The sequence below is a fragment of the Oncorhynchus clarkii genome, chromosome 8 (genome assembly GCF_045791955.1).
Source record: "Oncorhynchus clarkii lewisi isolate Uvic-CL-2024 chromosome 8, UVic_Ocla_1.0, whole genome shotgun sequence".
NCBI classification, from domain to species: domain Eukaryota; kingdom Metazoa; phylum Chordata; class Actinopteri; order Salmoniformes; family Salmonidae; genus Oncorhynchus; species Oncorhynchus clarkii.
In genome coordinates this window covers 36,688,200-36,703,389 of record NC_092154.1, presented here as the reverse complement: position 1 = coordinate 36,703,389, position 15,190 = coordinate 36,688,200, and the positions used below count along the sequence as shown (strand labels likewise).

At 42.1% G+C, this 15,190-nt stretch overlaps 1 protein-coding gene across 2 annotated transcripts; it reads left to right on the top strand.

The window, feature by feature from the left end:
- The first annotated feature begins 1,913 nt into the window (after positions 1-1,913).
- On the top strand, positions 1,914-7,574 carry LOC139415660 (galectin-3-like). 2 transcript variants are annotated; one of them, XM_071163780.1, is made up of 6 exons: positions 1,914-1,987; positions 3,609-3,619; positions 3,924-4,430; positions 4,939-5,027; positions 5,295-5,466; positions 5,613-7,574. In XM_071163780.1, exons 2-6 carry the CDS (start codon positions 3,614-3,616, stop codon positions 5,769-5,771), a joined length of 933 nt encoding a protein of 310 aa, XP_071019881.1. In that variant the 5' UTR covers positions 1,914-1,987; positions 3,609-3,613; the 3' UTR covers positions 5,772-7,574. The 2 variants fall into 2 exon arrangements, with proteins under 2 accessions (XP_071019881.1, XP_071019880.1); XM_071163779.1 differs by having other exon boundaries at positions 3,876-4,430.
- Positions 7,575-15,190: the final 7,616 nt, after the last annotated feature.

Genomic DNA, 15,190 nt, shown 5'->3' with positions numbered 1-15,190 from the left:
ATCAAAGAGAACTGACACAGTGAGTGTGCCATGTTGGGAATGTTTGTTTTGTTGTGTTGTTGTTACCGTGGACACCATTGATCTGTTTATCACAGAGTTCGTTTGACCATGACTCTCCACCTCGGCACCATACTATCTACAGGAATTAGGAATGTAATTAGAAAAACACATTTTAGTTGCCAGAGGTTAGGTGCAGGGGATTTCCATTAGCCTGATTCCAGATCTGTTTGTGATGTCTTGACAAGGCCTATGGTCATTGTTGTGTGTGACTACATACGAGTGGCAAGACAGCACGACCAGTTTTAATACTGGCTGAATTTTTTACATACCTACAGACCGATTACAGGGATCATAATCTGATCATGGATGGAGAGAGGGATTAGGGTTGACAACAGGCCTGAATATTAATCTGGGAGATTATAAAATTTCTTTGACATTGTTTATGCTTCAGTTATCAATTTCCTCCAGCTTTACTGCTCTCTGGGAAGGTTAGGCTACACTTTACTCTAACAATATGTCATACGGGCTTCATAACACTGTCATAAGGACGACATCACTTTTCCTTTGAGAGCTACATCAACAGAGTTGATTATGTTCACCACCGTTACCAGCTGTTAGACTGGCCCCTCTCCTGTTGAGATACAGGACTGTCCCAAATGGCACCCTATTCCCTATGGCTCAAAAGTAGTGCCCTGTGAAGGGAATTTGGATGCAGCCACAGACTCAACCCAGTGAGACATACTTTCCACCAGCACAGGGAACCAACCAGAGGCCTGCCTTCACTCTAAAAGCTCCTCTCAGGTTTGCAACACAGTGGAGGTATCTGTCTGTTGTAATGCCATTACTGTCCCTGGCACAGAGACCATGTCAGGGAGTTGGTTAGTGTCTGTGAGACATAGTCTCATGACTGGCTGCTGAGCAATGAAGTCAGCCATGTTACCCACAACAGTGTCAGAGCCCATCAGTGTGTTTGTGAGATTCCTTTCCTGTGGCGGTCCTCATGAGAGCCACTTTCATCATAGCGCTTGATGGTTTTTGCGACTGCACTTGAAGAGACATGACTGACCTTCATGTCTTAAAGTAATGATGGACTGTCGTTTCTCTTTGCTTATTTGAGCTGTTCTTGCCATAATATGGACTTGGTCTTTTACCAAATAAGGCTATCTTCTGTATACTGCCACTACCTTGTCACAACACAACTGATTGGCTCAAACTCATTAAGAGGAAATTCCAAAAAACCTTGTGTCATGTGTTGTTTGCACTCTCCCTCCCTCTCTCTCTGAATGTGTTCTGGTGTCTCTGTTGATTGTTTCATTCCAGCCACCCCATCATTAGTTAAATTATGTCCACTTCAATTTATTAATCAACCAACAGCTCGACAAAAGTGCATCAGTCCACTGCACTACCACATTATTTAGCACATTTCCAAAACGAGTCACCAGCCATGCCTTATGTCCTACCTCCGCTTGATGGATTTTCACGAGACCCAAGCATTTTTGCTCATCTGTTTTTGCAGCACTTACAAAAGTGCATCTTGCTCTGGAATGTTTGTTTGTCAAGAGAAAAATGTACACATAATCACCACATCTTAGAGAAGACAGGACACACAACAAATGCTACTACTTCTATGGAAATGTACTGTGTGGTGTTGGACATGAGTGTAGGACCTGTTGCGTTTTTACAACCTGGGGGTTTCACAGGGTTAAGACGGCCTACTTCACAATACAGAAATGTTTACATCTTACTCTTGATATTGTGCACCATGTTTTGACAAGGGGAAAGTTGTGACCGGGAATCTCTCCCCCTGGGCGTGTTTCTCCCAGGAGAGTTGGGAATGAAGGAGTGGCCTAATGAAAAAGGGAAGGTATAAAGGAGATCATAAATATGCGTGTGTGGATTCCTGCTAGAGCTGTCTAGCTGTCACTTCAACAACCAAGCAACAACCTGGTTCTACAGTGTTACATCTGAGGAGACCAGTGAATAACAGGTAACTAAGATTTGACTAATTTATCTGTTTTTTTTTTATTTTATTTATCCAGGTTAGTCCCTTTGAGGCTGAGATCCAGAAAATCTGTATTGTCCCATTGGTGACATCTGACCAGGGAGCTCTTACCTTATTTCCTTTGATTTACTATTAAGTGTGATGCAATTTGAAATGAACGTTTATTTGATTTGATTTACTTATTCAAGCTCAAGCTGTGTGAAATCCTATTTGATGAGACATACAGTAGAAGTGATGGCTGACCTCTGTGATGGGCTTGTCCCTCCAAAAAGTTGGTGATAACGTTAATATTTCAACTTGAATCACACAGAGCCAAAGACTGAATGGTTGCTTCTTAACGTAGCTGCTGAGAAAAGGTCACCAACTTATTTGGGCAGGACTGCAGTTATGGTTTGGAGGCCTATTATGGGACGGGAGCCTATCTTATACTACGCATCCATATCATAATTGCGGTCATGTTATAGTCTATAAGACAAAGACAATGCACAGCAAATACAAGACTAGCCTGAGGGCAGGTAATCAGGTTATGATGTAATTGGTGAGTAGCTAGCTATCTGTGGAATCTGCTGTGCTAAGAGGGTAGGATAACAGCAGGCTTGTGAGGCTGGTGCAGAATGATTACAGTCTAAGACACTGCATCTCAGTGCAGGAGGTGTCACTGCAGTGCCTGGTTCGAATCCAGGCTGCATCACATCCGGCCGTGATTGGGAGTCCCATAGGGCGGCGCACAATTGGCCCAGCGTCGTCCAGGTTTGGCCGGGGTAGGCCGTCATTGTAAATAATAATTTTTTCTTCACTGACTTTCCTGGTGAAATAAAGGTGAAATAAAAAATAATTAAATTTAAAATTACAGACAACATTTCCACTGTTTCATATACATTCTTCACTGAGGACTTTATGGTGCATCATGTGCCCAAATGAGGATTTGCTCCAAGTGTTACAATTGACTTCATACTCAGTGTATGAGTAGTGTGGGACTTGGTCTTCAATATACTGGAGGCAATGAGGTTATAGGCCTATTTGAATTTACTAAGGAGTGTTTCCAAAACGCCTGCACATTTTTGTTGTCAGTTGGTACTTCAGGGACTGGTAACTGGGGCCATCTAGTGGCCATATATATATATAGAAGAGCTGTCCCTCCTGATTACCTGCCCTCAGGCTAGTCTTGTAATATCAATTATTGATCAGAATTGAAAATGTGGGAAATGTGTCAGATCTCAAGTGGGAGTTTTGTCATATCAATACTTTATTGGAACTTAATGACTGGTTATCCGACAGTGGTGAGTTCCTTGTGATTATGTTCAATTATAGCCTTACCTACATACTACCTCAATCAGCCCGACTAACCGGTGCCTGTATATAGCCTCGCTACTGTTATTTTTCACTGTCTTTTTACTGTTGTTTTAATTTATTTACTTACCTATTGTTCACCTAATACCTTTTTCTGCACTGTTGGTTAGAGCCTGTAAGTAAGCATTTCACTGTTATGGTCTACACCTGTTGTATTCGGCGCAGTGACAAATAAACTTTGATTTGATATGAATGATGCTTCCGTTTGTGATGGCGAGGAAAAATGGTAGTGATGCTGTTCTCTCTTTACTTACAGATACTATGGAAGTAGGTACCTCACCTCCTCCAACCTCTACACTGACAACTAACGACAGAACACAGCTCTCACTGTCTCAGTGTTCTTGAAATATTTAACCGTTGTTTTTCAAGCATTCTGAGATATTTCTTGAATTATTGAATGTCATGTCTGAATAGGCCTCTCTATCTGTGTGTGCATGCATGAGGGTTTTAGCGTGCATGTGTGCATGTCTGCATGTGTGTGTGTCTCTGACTGTGTATGCGTGTACCCTTCTTGTCCCACCAGCTCTCTGATGCTCTGTGTGGCTGTTCGTCCTCTGGTTCTACCCCCCAGGGAAGCAACAGCATCTGGCCCAGCCAGAACCAAACAAGGGGTCCTGCCTGGCCGGCACAGCCCACCCAGCCCCCATCTTGCTGGCCTGGGCAACCCAACACCCCCTGCTGGCCTGGGCCACAACCATCCCAACCATCCCCAGCTTCAGCCCAAAACTGGCCTGGTCCCCAACCACAACCACCCCAACCAGCCCCATCCCATCCCTGCCAGCCATGCTGGCCTGGACCCCAGCCTCCCCAATTCCAGCCCCAGCCTCCCCAACCCCAGCCGCAGCCCCAACCTCAGCCTGCACCCCAGCCTTTTCAACCTACAGCTTCAGCCCCGGCTTCTTCCCAAGTCCCCAGCCAGCCTAGTGCCCCAAGGTGGCCGGTTACCCAAGGCCTTATCCCAGGCGTTAACCCAGGGTCTGGATGGCCTTTCAGCCCTGGTCAGTCTGGTTGGCCTGGTCAGAATCCAGGTGGCTTTACACCTGCTCCACAGTGGACTCCAACGCCAGCTGGACGTCTGGTGAGAGACAAGAAATAGGATCTAGAGAAGCTGTAGTGTAGCTTTAGTGGAGGGAAGGAGAGAGAGAGGGGTGGAGGGAGGGAATTGGCAAAGACATTGTGTTGGTGTGAAGACAGAGCCATGTCCTAAATGTCAGTGTGTTGTGTTGGTGTGAAGACAGAGCCATGTCCTAAATGTCAGTGTGTTGTGTTGGTGTGAAGACAGAGCCATATCCTAAATGTCAGTGTGTTGTGTTGGTGTGAAGACAGAGCCATGTCCTAAATGTCAGTGTGTTGTGTTGGTGTGAAGACAGAGCCATATCCTACATGTCAGTGTGTTGTGTTGGTGTGAAGACAGAGCCATGTCCTAAATGTCAGTGTGTTGTGTTGGTGTGAAGACAGAGCCATGTCCTAAATGTCAGTGTGTTGTGTTGGTGTGAAGACAGAGCCATGTCCTAAATGTCAGTGTGTTGTGTTGGTGTGAAGACAGAGCCATGTCCTAAATGCCAGTGTGTTGTGTTGGTGTGTAGAGCGTGCCCTACAACCTGAACCTACAAAGAGGCATCTACGACAAGATGATGATCACCATCATGGGCCGGGTCAAACCAAATGCTAAGCAGTGAGTTCATCAACTACCATAGTCTACTATGGTCTTTGTTGTTTACTAGGATGAATAAGATCCCTGAATTATCCCTTAGATGTACACATTGCCAGTACGTTATTTGAACACAACTGATGGAATAAGTCAATCTGTACTGTTGACTGTCCTGGAAGAGTGGGCCTATCAACCTGGTGACTGTGGCTTGTTTTCACTCACTAATGTCTTGGCCCATGCTTTTATCAATCTGATGAATAAAACTGTTTTAATTGATCGTATCCCCTCCAGGTTCACAGTGAACTTTGTGCGAGGTAATGACATTGCCTTCCACCTCAACCCTCGGTTCAACGACGGGGGCAAGCAGGCAGTGGTGAGGAACACCATGGTGGGAGAGCGCTGGGGGAAGGAGGAGAGGCACACACAGGGAGGCTTCCCCTTCATGGCTGGACAGTCCTTCGAGGTCAGTGGGAACTTCCACTGAGGCAGTGCTTCTGTCGTCTGTACTCTACTGACTAACAAATCAACCGAGTTCCACTTTCGATAATGTCTGCGGCTAAATTGTACTTTATTTAACTCCTCTGCTCCCTTTCTCCACCTGTGTTTCAGATGAAGATTCTGGTTACGTTTGAGGAGTTCAAGGTGGCTGTGAACGGCGCTCAGCTGTTCGAGTTCAAACACCGCGTCAGAGAACTCAACCAGATCGATCGCATCAACATCCTCCATGATGTCATCCTCACCTACGTCAACGTAGACACAATACCATGACACCCACACCCATGACATCACTATACAGCATATAACACCCAGCATGTGCTAAATACATACAATGAATTATTTGCACCTGTTTCAGAATGATGATGATGATGATGATGATGATGATGATGATGATGATGATGATGATGAGCTGTGCTCATTCTGTGGTGCACACACAGTACAGCGTTAATGCCCACTAACTCTGTCCATGTGATCTTAGGACAAAAAAAAACTTCTGCAATGTTCTTTACTGTGACATGTTGCTTTCATCAAGAGAAAAGTCAACTGTTTCCAGCAATCAGCAAATATAAGCGCACAAAATTGTAAGCGTCTCTATCCGTTCCAAATCATGCATATTATAAGGAAAGAGCTAAGCAATGGGGACCGTCTATTTTTAAATGCTTTTTTAAACTCATCATCTCCAACATTGTGAGCATCCATTACAGAGCTTTGCTTTGGTGTAGTTTGAGGCCTGTCCATTCACATCAGTTGTGTTCTTCTACTGAATTTCCTTTTCCTGATGTCTGTTGGGGATTATTTTTCTGCTTGCCAATGCAAAGTCTACAAACCTACCGTGTAAGAGCAGACCGACCTACGTATTGAATAGGCCTACATGGGAAGAATCCTGCACAACGTGCACATTTCGCATTTCATTTTTGATCATGAACAAGTATTTGATTCGATGTGTATGAAAATGATTGGTGACATATGCATAAAAGGTTGACCATAATTTGTCAACCTTTTGATAGTTGATTTTCCAATTTTGATAGTTTAGTGACCGCAAAGACGGTAATGAAATGATTAAGTGGGATATTTGTCAAGGCATACCTCTAGTCAGCTTGACTCTAGAGATATGCATGTATAGTGTTTTTGACTCTTTATGCAGGCAGTTATGTTCTTTTGATTTATTTGATGTTTTGAGAAGGCAACTACATTTTCAAAATGCATTTACTGTTTTGAAAAAGGCCACAGAGTTCTGAGACTTGTGTACACTGAATATTTTCCCGATAAAATACAGCTGGCAATACAGTGGGGCAAAAAAGTATTTAGTCAGCCATTGTAGGATTTTTTATGAATTTATTTGCAAATTATGGTGGAAAATAAGTATTTGGTCACCTACAAAACAAGCAAGATTTCTGGCTCTCACAGACCTGTAACTTCTTCTTTAAGAGGCTCCTCTGTCTTGCACTCGTTACCTGTATTAATGGCACCTGTTTGAACTTGTTATCAGGATAAACAACACCTGTCCACAACCTCAAACAGTCACACTCCAAACTCCACTATGGCCAAGGCCAAAGAGCTGTCAAAAGACACCAGAAACAAAATTGTAGACCTGCACCAGGCTGGGAAGACTGAATCTGCAATAGGTAAGCAGCTTGGTTTGGTTTGAAGAAATCAACTGTGGGAGCAATTATTAGGAAATGGAAGACATACAAGACCACTGATAATCTCCCTCGATCTGGGACTCCACGCAAGATCTCACCCCGTGGGGTCAAAATGATCACTAGAACGGTGAGCAAAAATCCCAGAACCACAACGCCTACCATCAGTAACACACTACGCCACCAGGGACTCAAATCCTGCAGTGCCAGACATGTCCCCCTGTTTAAGCCAGTACATGTCCAGGCCCGTCTGAAGTTTGTTAGAGAGCATTTGGATGATCCAGAAGAAGATTGGGAGAATGTCATATGGTCAGATGAAACCAAAATATAACTTTTTTTGGTAAAAACTCAACTCGTGTTTGGAGGAGAAAGAATGCTGAGTTGCATCCATAGAACACCATACCTACTGTGAAGCATGGGGGTGGAAACATCATGCTTTAGGGCTGTTTTTCTGCAAAGGGACCAGGACGACTGATCCGTGTAAAGGAAAGAATGAATGGGGCCATGTATCGGGAGATTTTGAGTGAAAACCTCCTTCCATCAGCAAGGGCATTGAAGATGAAACGTGGCTGGGTCTTTCAGCATAACAATGATCCCAAACACACCGCCCAGGCAACGAAGGAGGGGCTTCGTAAGAAGCATTTCAAGGTCCTGGAGTGGCCTAGCCAGTCTCCAGATCTCAACCCCATAGAAAAGCTTTGGAGGGAGTTGAAAGTCCGTGTTGCCCAGCAACAGCCCCAAAACATCACTACTCTAGAGGAGATCTGCATGGAGGAATGGGCCAAAATACCAGCAACAGTGTGTGAAAACCTTGTGAAGACTTACAGAAAACGTTTGACCTCTGTCAATGCCAACAAAGGGTATATAACAAAGTATTGAGATAAACTTTTGTTATTGACCAAATACTTATTTTCCACCATAATTTGCAAATAAATTCATTAAAAATCCTACAATGTGATTTTCTGGATTTTTTTTTCTTATTTTGTCTGTCATAGTTGAAGTGTACCTATGATGAAAATTACAGGCCTCTCTCATCTTTTTAAGTGGGAGAACTTGCACAATTGGTGGCTGACTAAATACCTTTTTGCCCCACTGTATATACTTTTTCTCAATTTCTGGAACAATGTTGTCAATTTTTTTGAAATATATGGCCATACATAAAAAAGGACATTTAATTGATCAGTAATTTCAGTCACTTATTTTGTACACTGTACGGTACTTCAGTGACTTTTTCACTTTGAACATCTCTTCTCTGTTTCATATTTGAAATTATTTTCAATATTACTGAATAATTTCGCACGCCCAATTTTTCAGTTTTTGATTTGTTAAAAAAGTTTGGAATATCCAATAAATGTCGTTCCACTTCATGATTGTGTCCCACTTGTTGTTGATTCTTCACAAAAAATACAGTTTTATATCTTTATGTTTGAAGCCTGAAATGTGGCAAAAGGTCGCAAAGTTCAAGGGGGCCGAATACTTTCGCAAGGCACTGTATATATATATATATATATATATATATATATATATATATATGTATATATATTTTTTACACATATTTAACCCCTTTTTTGGGTAAGTGCAAAACTACCTTCGTACTTCCATTCGTTTTTTTAAAACCAGTACCGGTTACCTTCAGACAAGTCTCGTGAAACTTGTGGGGGATGCAGAGCAAAACAGAAAACACCATAGTGTTCGTGAGAATATCCCCTTTCCAAAGTGGGGTCCCATTAGTTTGTAGCCCAAACGGTTCGGACGCTACCAAACAGAGGTTGGCACATCGACGGAACTGACTTCAAACAAGTCCCCTGACACTTCTGGGGGTCATAGAGACCACCATCGTATTCGTGAGTGTCTCCCCTTTCCATAGAGTGGTCATGTTTGGATGCTACGGACGTTTTCATGAGAAGATCTATTTTCAGGATGTCTCATGGTCTGACAAACATCGCTCTAGCGCCGCCACCTTTCACCGCAGATGCGGAAGTGCGACACTGGCACTTCCAGTTAGGGTTAGGATTGGGCACTTGATAATTAAACATAAAAACAAAGAAGAAGAACACCTATCTCATCATTGCACTTGCATCATAGGGGTTATTCATATGGGCACAGAAGACATCAAACATATTTTAACTTTGTTTTTAAAGCTGCCCAGAGAGGATGTCGTTTTTATGGGCAGACTCATTCTGGGCATACTCATTCCATTCTGAGTTCTCCAGTATGCAAGAAAGTACCTATCCCAGCATTACTCCTGAACCTGTATAAGCACACATCAGCAACACCTGATCTGGTGCTGTGATTGTGCGCATCCCTAACATGGGGAAAGTAATCACTTAGATATCTGGGTGCAGGACCATAAACACTCCTGTAAACCAAACCTGTCTAATCTGGGACACCCTAGCCTCAACAGGCAGAACCATAAACACTCCTGTAAATCAAACCTGTCTAATCTGGGACACCCTAGCCTCAACAGGCAGAACCATTAACACTCCTGTAAACCAAACCTAGTCTAATCTGGGACACCCTAGCCTCAACAGGCAGAACCATAAACACTCCTGTAAATCAAACCTGTCTAATCTGGGACACCCTAGCCTCAACAGGCAGAACCATAAACACTCCTGTAAATCAAACCTGTCTAATCTGGGACACCCTAGCCTCAACAGGCAGAACCATAAACACTCCTGTAAACCAAACCTAGTCTTATCTGGGACACCCTAGCCTCAACAGGCAGAACCATAAACACTCCTATAAACCAAACCTAGTCTAATCTGGGACACCCTAGCCTCAACAGGCAGGCAGTTTAGTTCCTGAAACAAGCTCCTGCCTATGTGAGTACATGGGCTCACCTTCAATACTACCATGATCAGCTTATTCTGGGCTATCTGGAGCGTCCCTTTCATAAACTTAGATAAGCCCCCAAACCAGGAAGTACTAGCGTAGTCAAAATGGCATTGAATGAGGGCAGTAGCTAGCACTTTCATGGAGTCCTTATCAAGCAGCTTGGACTTTCTAGCCAAAAACTTCATCCTGGCATTAACCTTCCCTAGCACCTTATTGGCCATGCTCACACCTCCCAAGCTTCTATCAAGGATACATCCCAGATAGCGAACAGAAGTAGGGATTTGTTGTTTTGCTGTTGTTACCGCGGGCACCGTTAATTTAGCTGTGAGTTAGTTTGACCATGAATCTCCTCTCTCCACCATAATGATCTACAGGAATTGGGTAGAAGACTGGATTAGATAAAGAAATATTAGCGTTACAGAGTAGGGCTGTGGCGGGCACTAAATATTTGGGTCGAATTCTGTGACATTATTTTAAATTATTTCATAGAATGAAGAATACAACTGAACAAAGCTGAATAAAATATAAAAAAATTCTCCAAACAATTTGAGGGAGTGAACACATGCGGCTATTCTGTGATAAAGCGGTTAACTTCTTGCTCCTACTTGAGACGCAGATGTCTCAAGTAGACACCTGGAAATGCAAATGCGCTACGCTAAATGCTAAATGTACTCGTTAAAACTCAAACGTTCATCAAAATGCACATGCAGGGTATTGAATTAAAGCTACACTCGTTGTGAACCTAGCCAACAAGTCAGATTTTTAAAATGCTTTTCGGCGAAAGCATGAGAAGCTATTATCTGATTGCATGCAACACCCCAAAATGCCTGAATGCGACGTAAACAAAGATTTAGCTTAGCCGGCGCTACACAAAACGCAGAAATAAAATATAAAACATTCATTACCTTTGACGAGCTTCTTTCTTGGCACTCCTATATGCCCCATAAACATCACTATTGGGTCTTTTTTTCGTTTAAATTGGTCCATATATACCCAAAATAGCTTTCTAGGGAAGCTGTGTGATTCAGAAAAAAACATTGTTTTAAAACGCTGCGTCATTTTTTTAAATTAAAAAAGTCGACGATAAACTTTCACAAAACACTTCGAAATACTTTTGTAATCCAACTTTAGGTATTAGTAAACGTTTATAATCTATCAAAATTATTACAGGGCGATGTGTATTCAATAGCTCCTCGTCTTCAAATCAATGGCTGCCAATGTGCACATTCAAAACATCCTGGTGGAGACCGGAAGAAATTGAATCCAGTTAGTTGGATTTACCAACAAAAAAGTCCCAGAGTGTTTTCTATCCACACATACTAATCATATGCATATAAAATGACGACAATGGCGACATCGTGTGGGTCTTTCTCACAGGTTACAAGTGAAGCCAGACACATTGGGGACGCAACTGTGAATATTGAAGATATTGGAAGAACTGCTCACATTGACTTTTCATCAGCCAGCAAGATGAGTAGGCCAAAGAAACAGCAAAAGCACTAGCCTATGTCTATTCTACTATCCCGCATTGTACAAAAGTCGACCTATTCTATTCTGTGCAAGAAATAAATATTCCAAACATAGTCTTAAGCAGTTGTGAGATGCGATAGATCCCAAATTAATACAACCACTAGCATCAAAACACATTTTTTACACAATGTGGCTGACGCAACAGATTAGAACATTTACCTTAAAATGTTGATAAACTATTAGGCTATTTCTTCACATTATAAGCACAGCAATGCACACATGGTAGTAGGCCATAAGCACTGACTGTTCCATTAGCGGGAAAACACCATTATCAAAAGTGACTGCAAATACGATTATGCATGTAATGCTTTTATTATAAAAGGCGCATTTTTATGGTGAAAACAATCTTCCCCAAACTTGAAACTCACACGCTGCTTATGTATACCAGTTAGACTCTAAACCCCCTGTAAAGCGGATTAATGTGCTTCATTTTAAGAAGTTATTTGGCCACTTTACTTGTGATACAAACCTTATCAAAACATATAGGACCATGGGCTAGGCTACAAGAGGTGTGCGACTACAATTAGAAAAAGTTGTAATAAAAAAAGTGATATGCTAATATTGTCACCCATCAGACTATTTCTGATTTAATCTTGTCTTTACATATACTAAATAATATATGTGTGACATTTGTTATGTTTTAGAATGGACCATTAATATGCACCTGTCTCGGAACAGGGGCAGTGAGAAAAAATGACCGTGTCATCTATGCACTGGTCTCTCCTGAAGTGTTTGATTAGATTTTCAAAGACATTTGCATTGATTAGAGCAGGGGTGGGCAATTCCAGTCCTCGAGAGCCTGATTGGTGACACAGTTTTGCCCCAGCCTCAGCTAACACACCTGACTCCAATAATCACCTAATCATGGTCTTCAGTTTAGAATGCTATCTGATTAATCAGCTGTGTTTGCCAGGGATGGAAGAAAAAAAAGTGTGACGCCAATCAGGCCCCTGAGGACTGGAATCGCCCGCCCCTGGATTAGCGGGACAATGGAGTGCTGAGTACCAGGCAGTTAGCATGTTTGGTAGGCTACTAATGACCATCAGCAGCATCAGAGTTTGGAGAAGCCTAATTACCAGTGACTAGACAGTCACAAGGAATTTGAATGCCTTCATGACTCTTGACCGCCGGTGTGGCATTAATACGGTCACCACAGCCCTCTTACAGATTACAGAAACGTAAAGGTCATTTCTGACTGAGCCAACATATGCAGCGTTTAAAGTGAATGCAGTCTCTCTAAAGGGGAAACATTGCCTTTAAATTTCAATCACGCTGTAAAGCTGAACTTCTGTGATGTGGATTGAATAGAGCACTTAGTCACCAGAAGTTAGGTGCACAGGGGATTACAATTAGCCTGATCCCAGATCTGCTTGCGATGTCTTGCCAACTCCTATGGTCATTGTTTGGCGTGACAACATGCAAGTGGCAAGACAGCACAAAAAGTTAAAGTTACCATGCTAGATTTCCATAGAGGTGGTCAGATGTTATAGGTGCAAGGGGTTTCAATATCTACAGATAATCTGATCATGGATGGAGAGAAGGATTAGGATTGACACCTGGAACCAAACTCAATCTGAGTGATTATATAAATCATTCAACATGGTTTATATTTTTTAGCTATCAATTTCATTCAGGTATTAAAATGAACATCTCCAGGAATAGCTTTACTACGGGAGGGTGAACACTGTCATAACACTGTCATAACAATGAAATAGCGATGACATAACTTTTACGTTGAGAGATGGATCAGCAGAGTTGATTATGTTCATCACCGTTACCAGGAAACTGTTAGACTGGGCCCTCTTATGATGCGTTACAGACTCAATGCAATGACACAGACTTTTCACCGTATCTGCATAGGGAACCAAGCCCAGCTCTGACACAGTGGAGGTATCTGTCTGTTGTAATGCCATTACTGTCCCTGGCACAGAGACCATGTCAGGGAGTTGGTTAGTGTCTGTGAGACACAGTCTCATGACTGGCTGCTGAGCAATGAAGTCAGCCATGTTACCTACAGCAGAGTCAGAACCCCTCCCTGTGTTCGTTGCGTTTGGAAACGGGGGTATGCACGACAATGGGCGCTGTCGTGCTAATTAAATGAAATCCAGTGTCTTGTGAGATACTTTGGACTTGGCAGTTGGTTTCCCCCTGGTTACCACTTCGCACTGCTAACACCTACACACGCACGCGCGCACAGACACGTATACATAAAACACATACAACATAACCATACACAGACAAAATTCCCTGGTTTCTATGGCAACATTTCAATATTGTGTCAGTGTTGTTCTCTCTCTCTCTCTCTCGAAAAAGGGTTGATGCATTCCAGCCACACCCATGACAATTTAAGAGCATCAACACCATGGAAGTGGAAGTGCCTTTTTTTGATATTATAGGGACGTTTTTATATGACCTATTTTGTTGTTGTAGTGGGGACAGTTACATTAGAACTTCAAAAAGATTATACTTTAAGGAAAACGTTTACATATAATTGTTGCATTATTTGTATGTTTAGCTCACATAATTTAAAAGTATGCATTAGGTGTCTGTAATAGCGTAAAACATAGCAAAAACAAATGTAGACATTAATAAATGCATTTTTATAGCTTTCCGAATATTTTTTTCATTGGTGGGGGGGCTGCCAAAATTGAGGCATGGTTGCTTCGAAACAGCGCCCCCTGTCAGTTATTGAGTGTATATATACAGTGCTGTCAGAAAGTATTCACACATGACTTTTCCCACATATTGTTGTGTTACAAAGTGGTATGAATGAAATAGATTTATTTGTCATTTTTTTTGTCAACGATCTACACAAAATACCCTGTAATGTCAAAGTGTAAGAAGAATTCACCATTGGCAGCGATTACAGCTGTGAGTCTTTCTAGGTAAGTCTGTAAGAGCGTTGCACACCTGGATTATACAATATTTGCACATTCATCTTTTTAAAAATTCTTCAAGCTCTGTCAAGTTGGTTGTTGATCATTCCTAGAATGCCATTTTCAAGTTTTGCCAAATATTTTCAAGACGATTTAAGTCAAAGCTGTTACTAGGCCACTCAGGAACATACAATGTCATCTTGGTAAGCAACTCCAGTGTATATTTGGCCTTGTGTTTTAGATTATTGTCCTGCTCAAAGGTGAATTTGTCTCCCAGGGTCTGTTGGAAAGCAGAACTGGGTTTTCCTTTAGGATTTTGCCTGTGCTTAGCTCTCATTTCTTTTTATAGTAAAAACATTCAAGTCCATGCCGAAGATAAGCATTCACATAACATGATGGAGACATCACCATGCTTGAAAATATGAATAGTGGTACTCAGTGATGTGTCGTGATGGATTTGCCCCCAACACTTTATATTCAGGACATAAAGTTAATTTCATTGCCAATTTTTTGCAGTTTTACTTTAGTGCCTTTTTGCAAACAGTTTTGGAATATTTGTATTCTGTACAGGCTTCCTTCTTTTTACTCTGTCAATTAGGTTAGTATTGTGGAGTAACTACAATGTTGTTGATCCATCCTCCGTTTTCTCCTATCACAACCATTAAACTCTCTAACTGTTTTAAAGTCACCATTTGCCTCAAAGGTGAAATCCCTGAGCGGTTTCCTTCCTCTCCGGCAACTGAGTTAAGGATGCCTGTATTTTTGAAGTGACTGGGTGTATTGATACACCATCCAAAGTGTAATTCAT

What these genes read in the sequence shown, in the direction of transcription:
- LOC139415660 (XM_071163779.1), top strand. An exon ending in GTCAAACCAAATGCTAAGCA is followed by an intron (nt 5,028 to 5,294) that starts GTGAGTTCATCA and finishes TATCCCCTCCAG; the next exon opens with GTTCACAGTGAACTTTGTGC. An exon ending in TGGCTGGACAGTCCTTCGAG is followed by an intron (nt 5,467 to 5,612) that starts GTCAGTGGGAAC and finishes CCTGTGTTTCAG; the next exon opens with ATGAAGATTCTGGTTACGTT.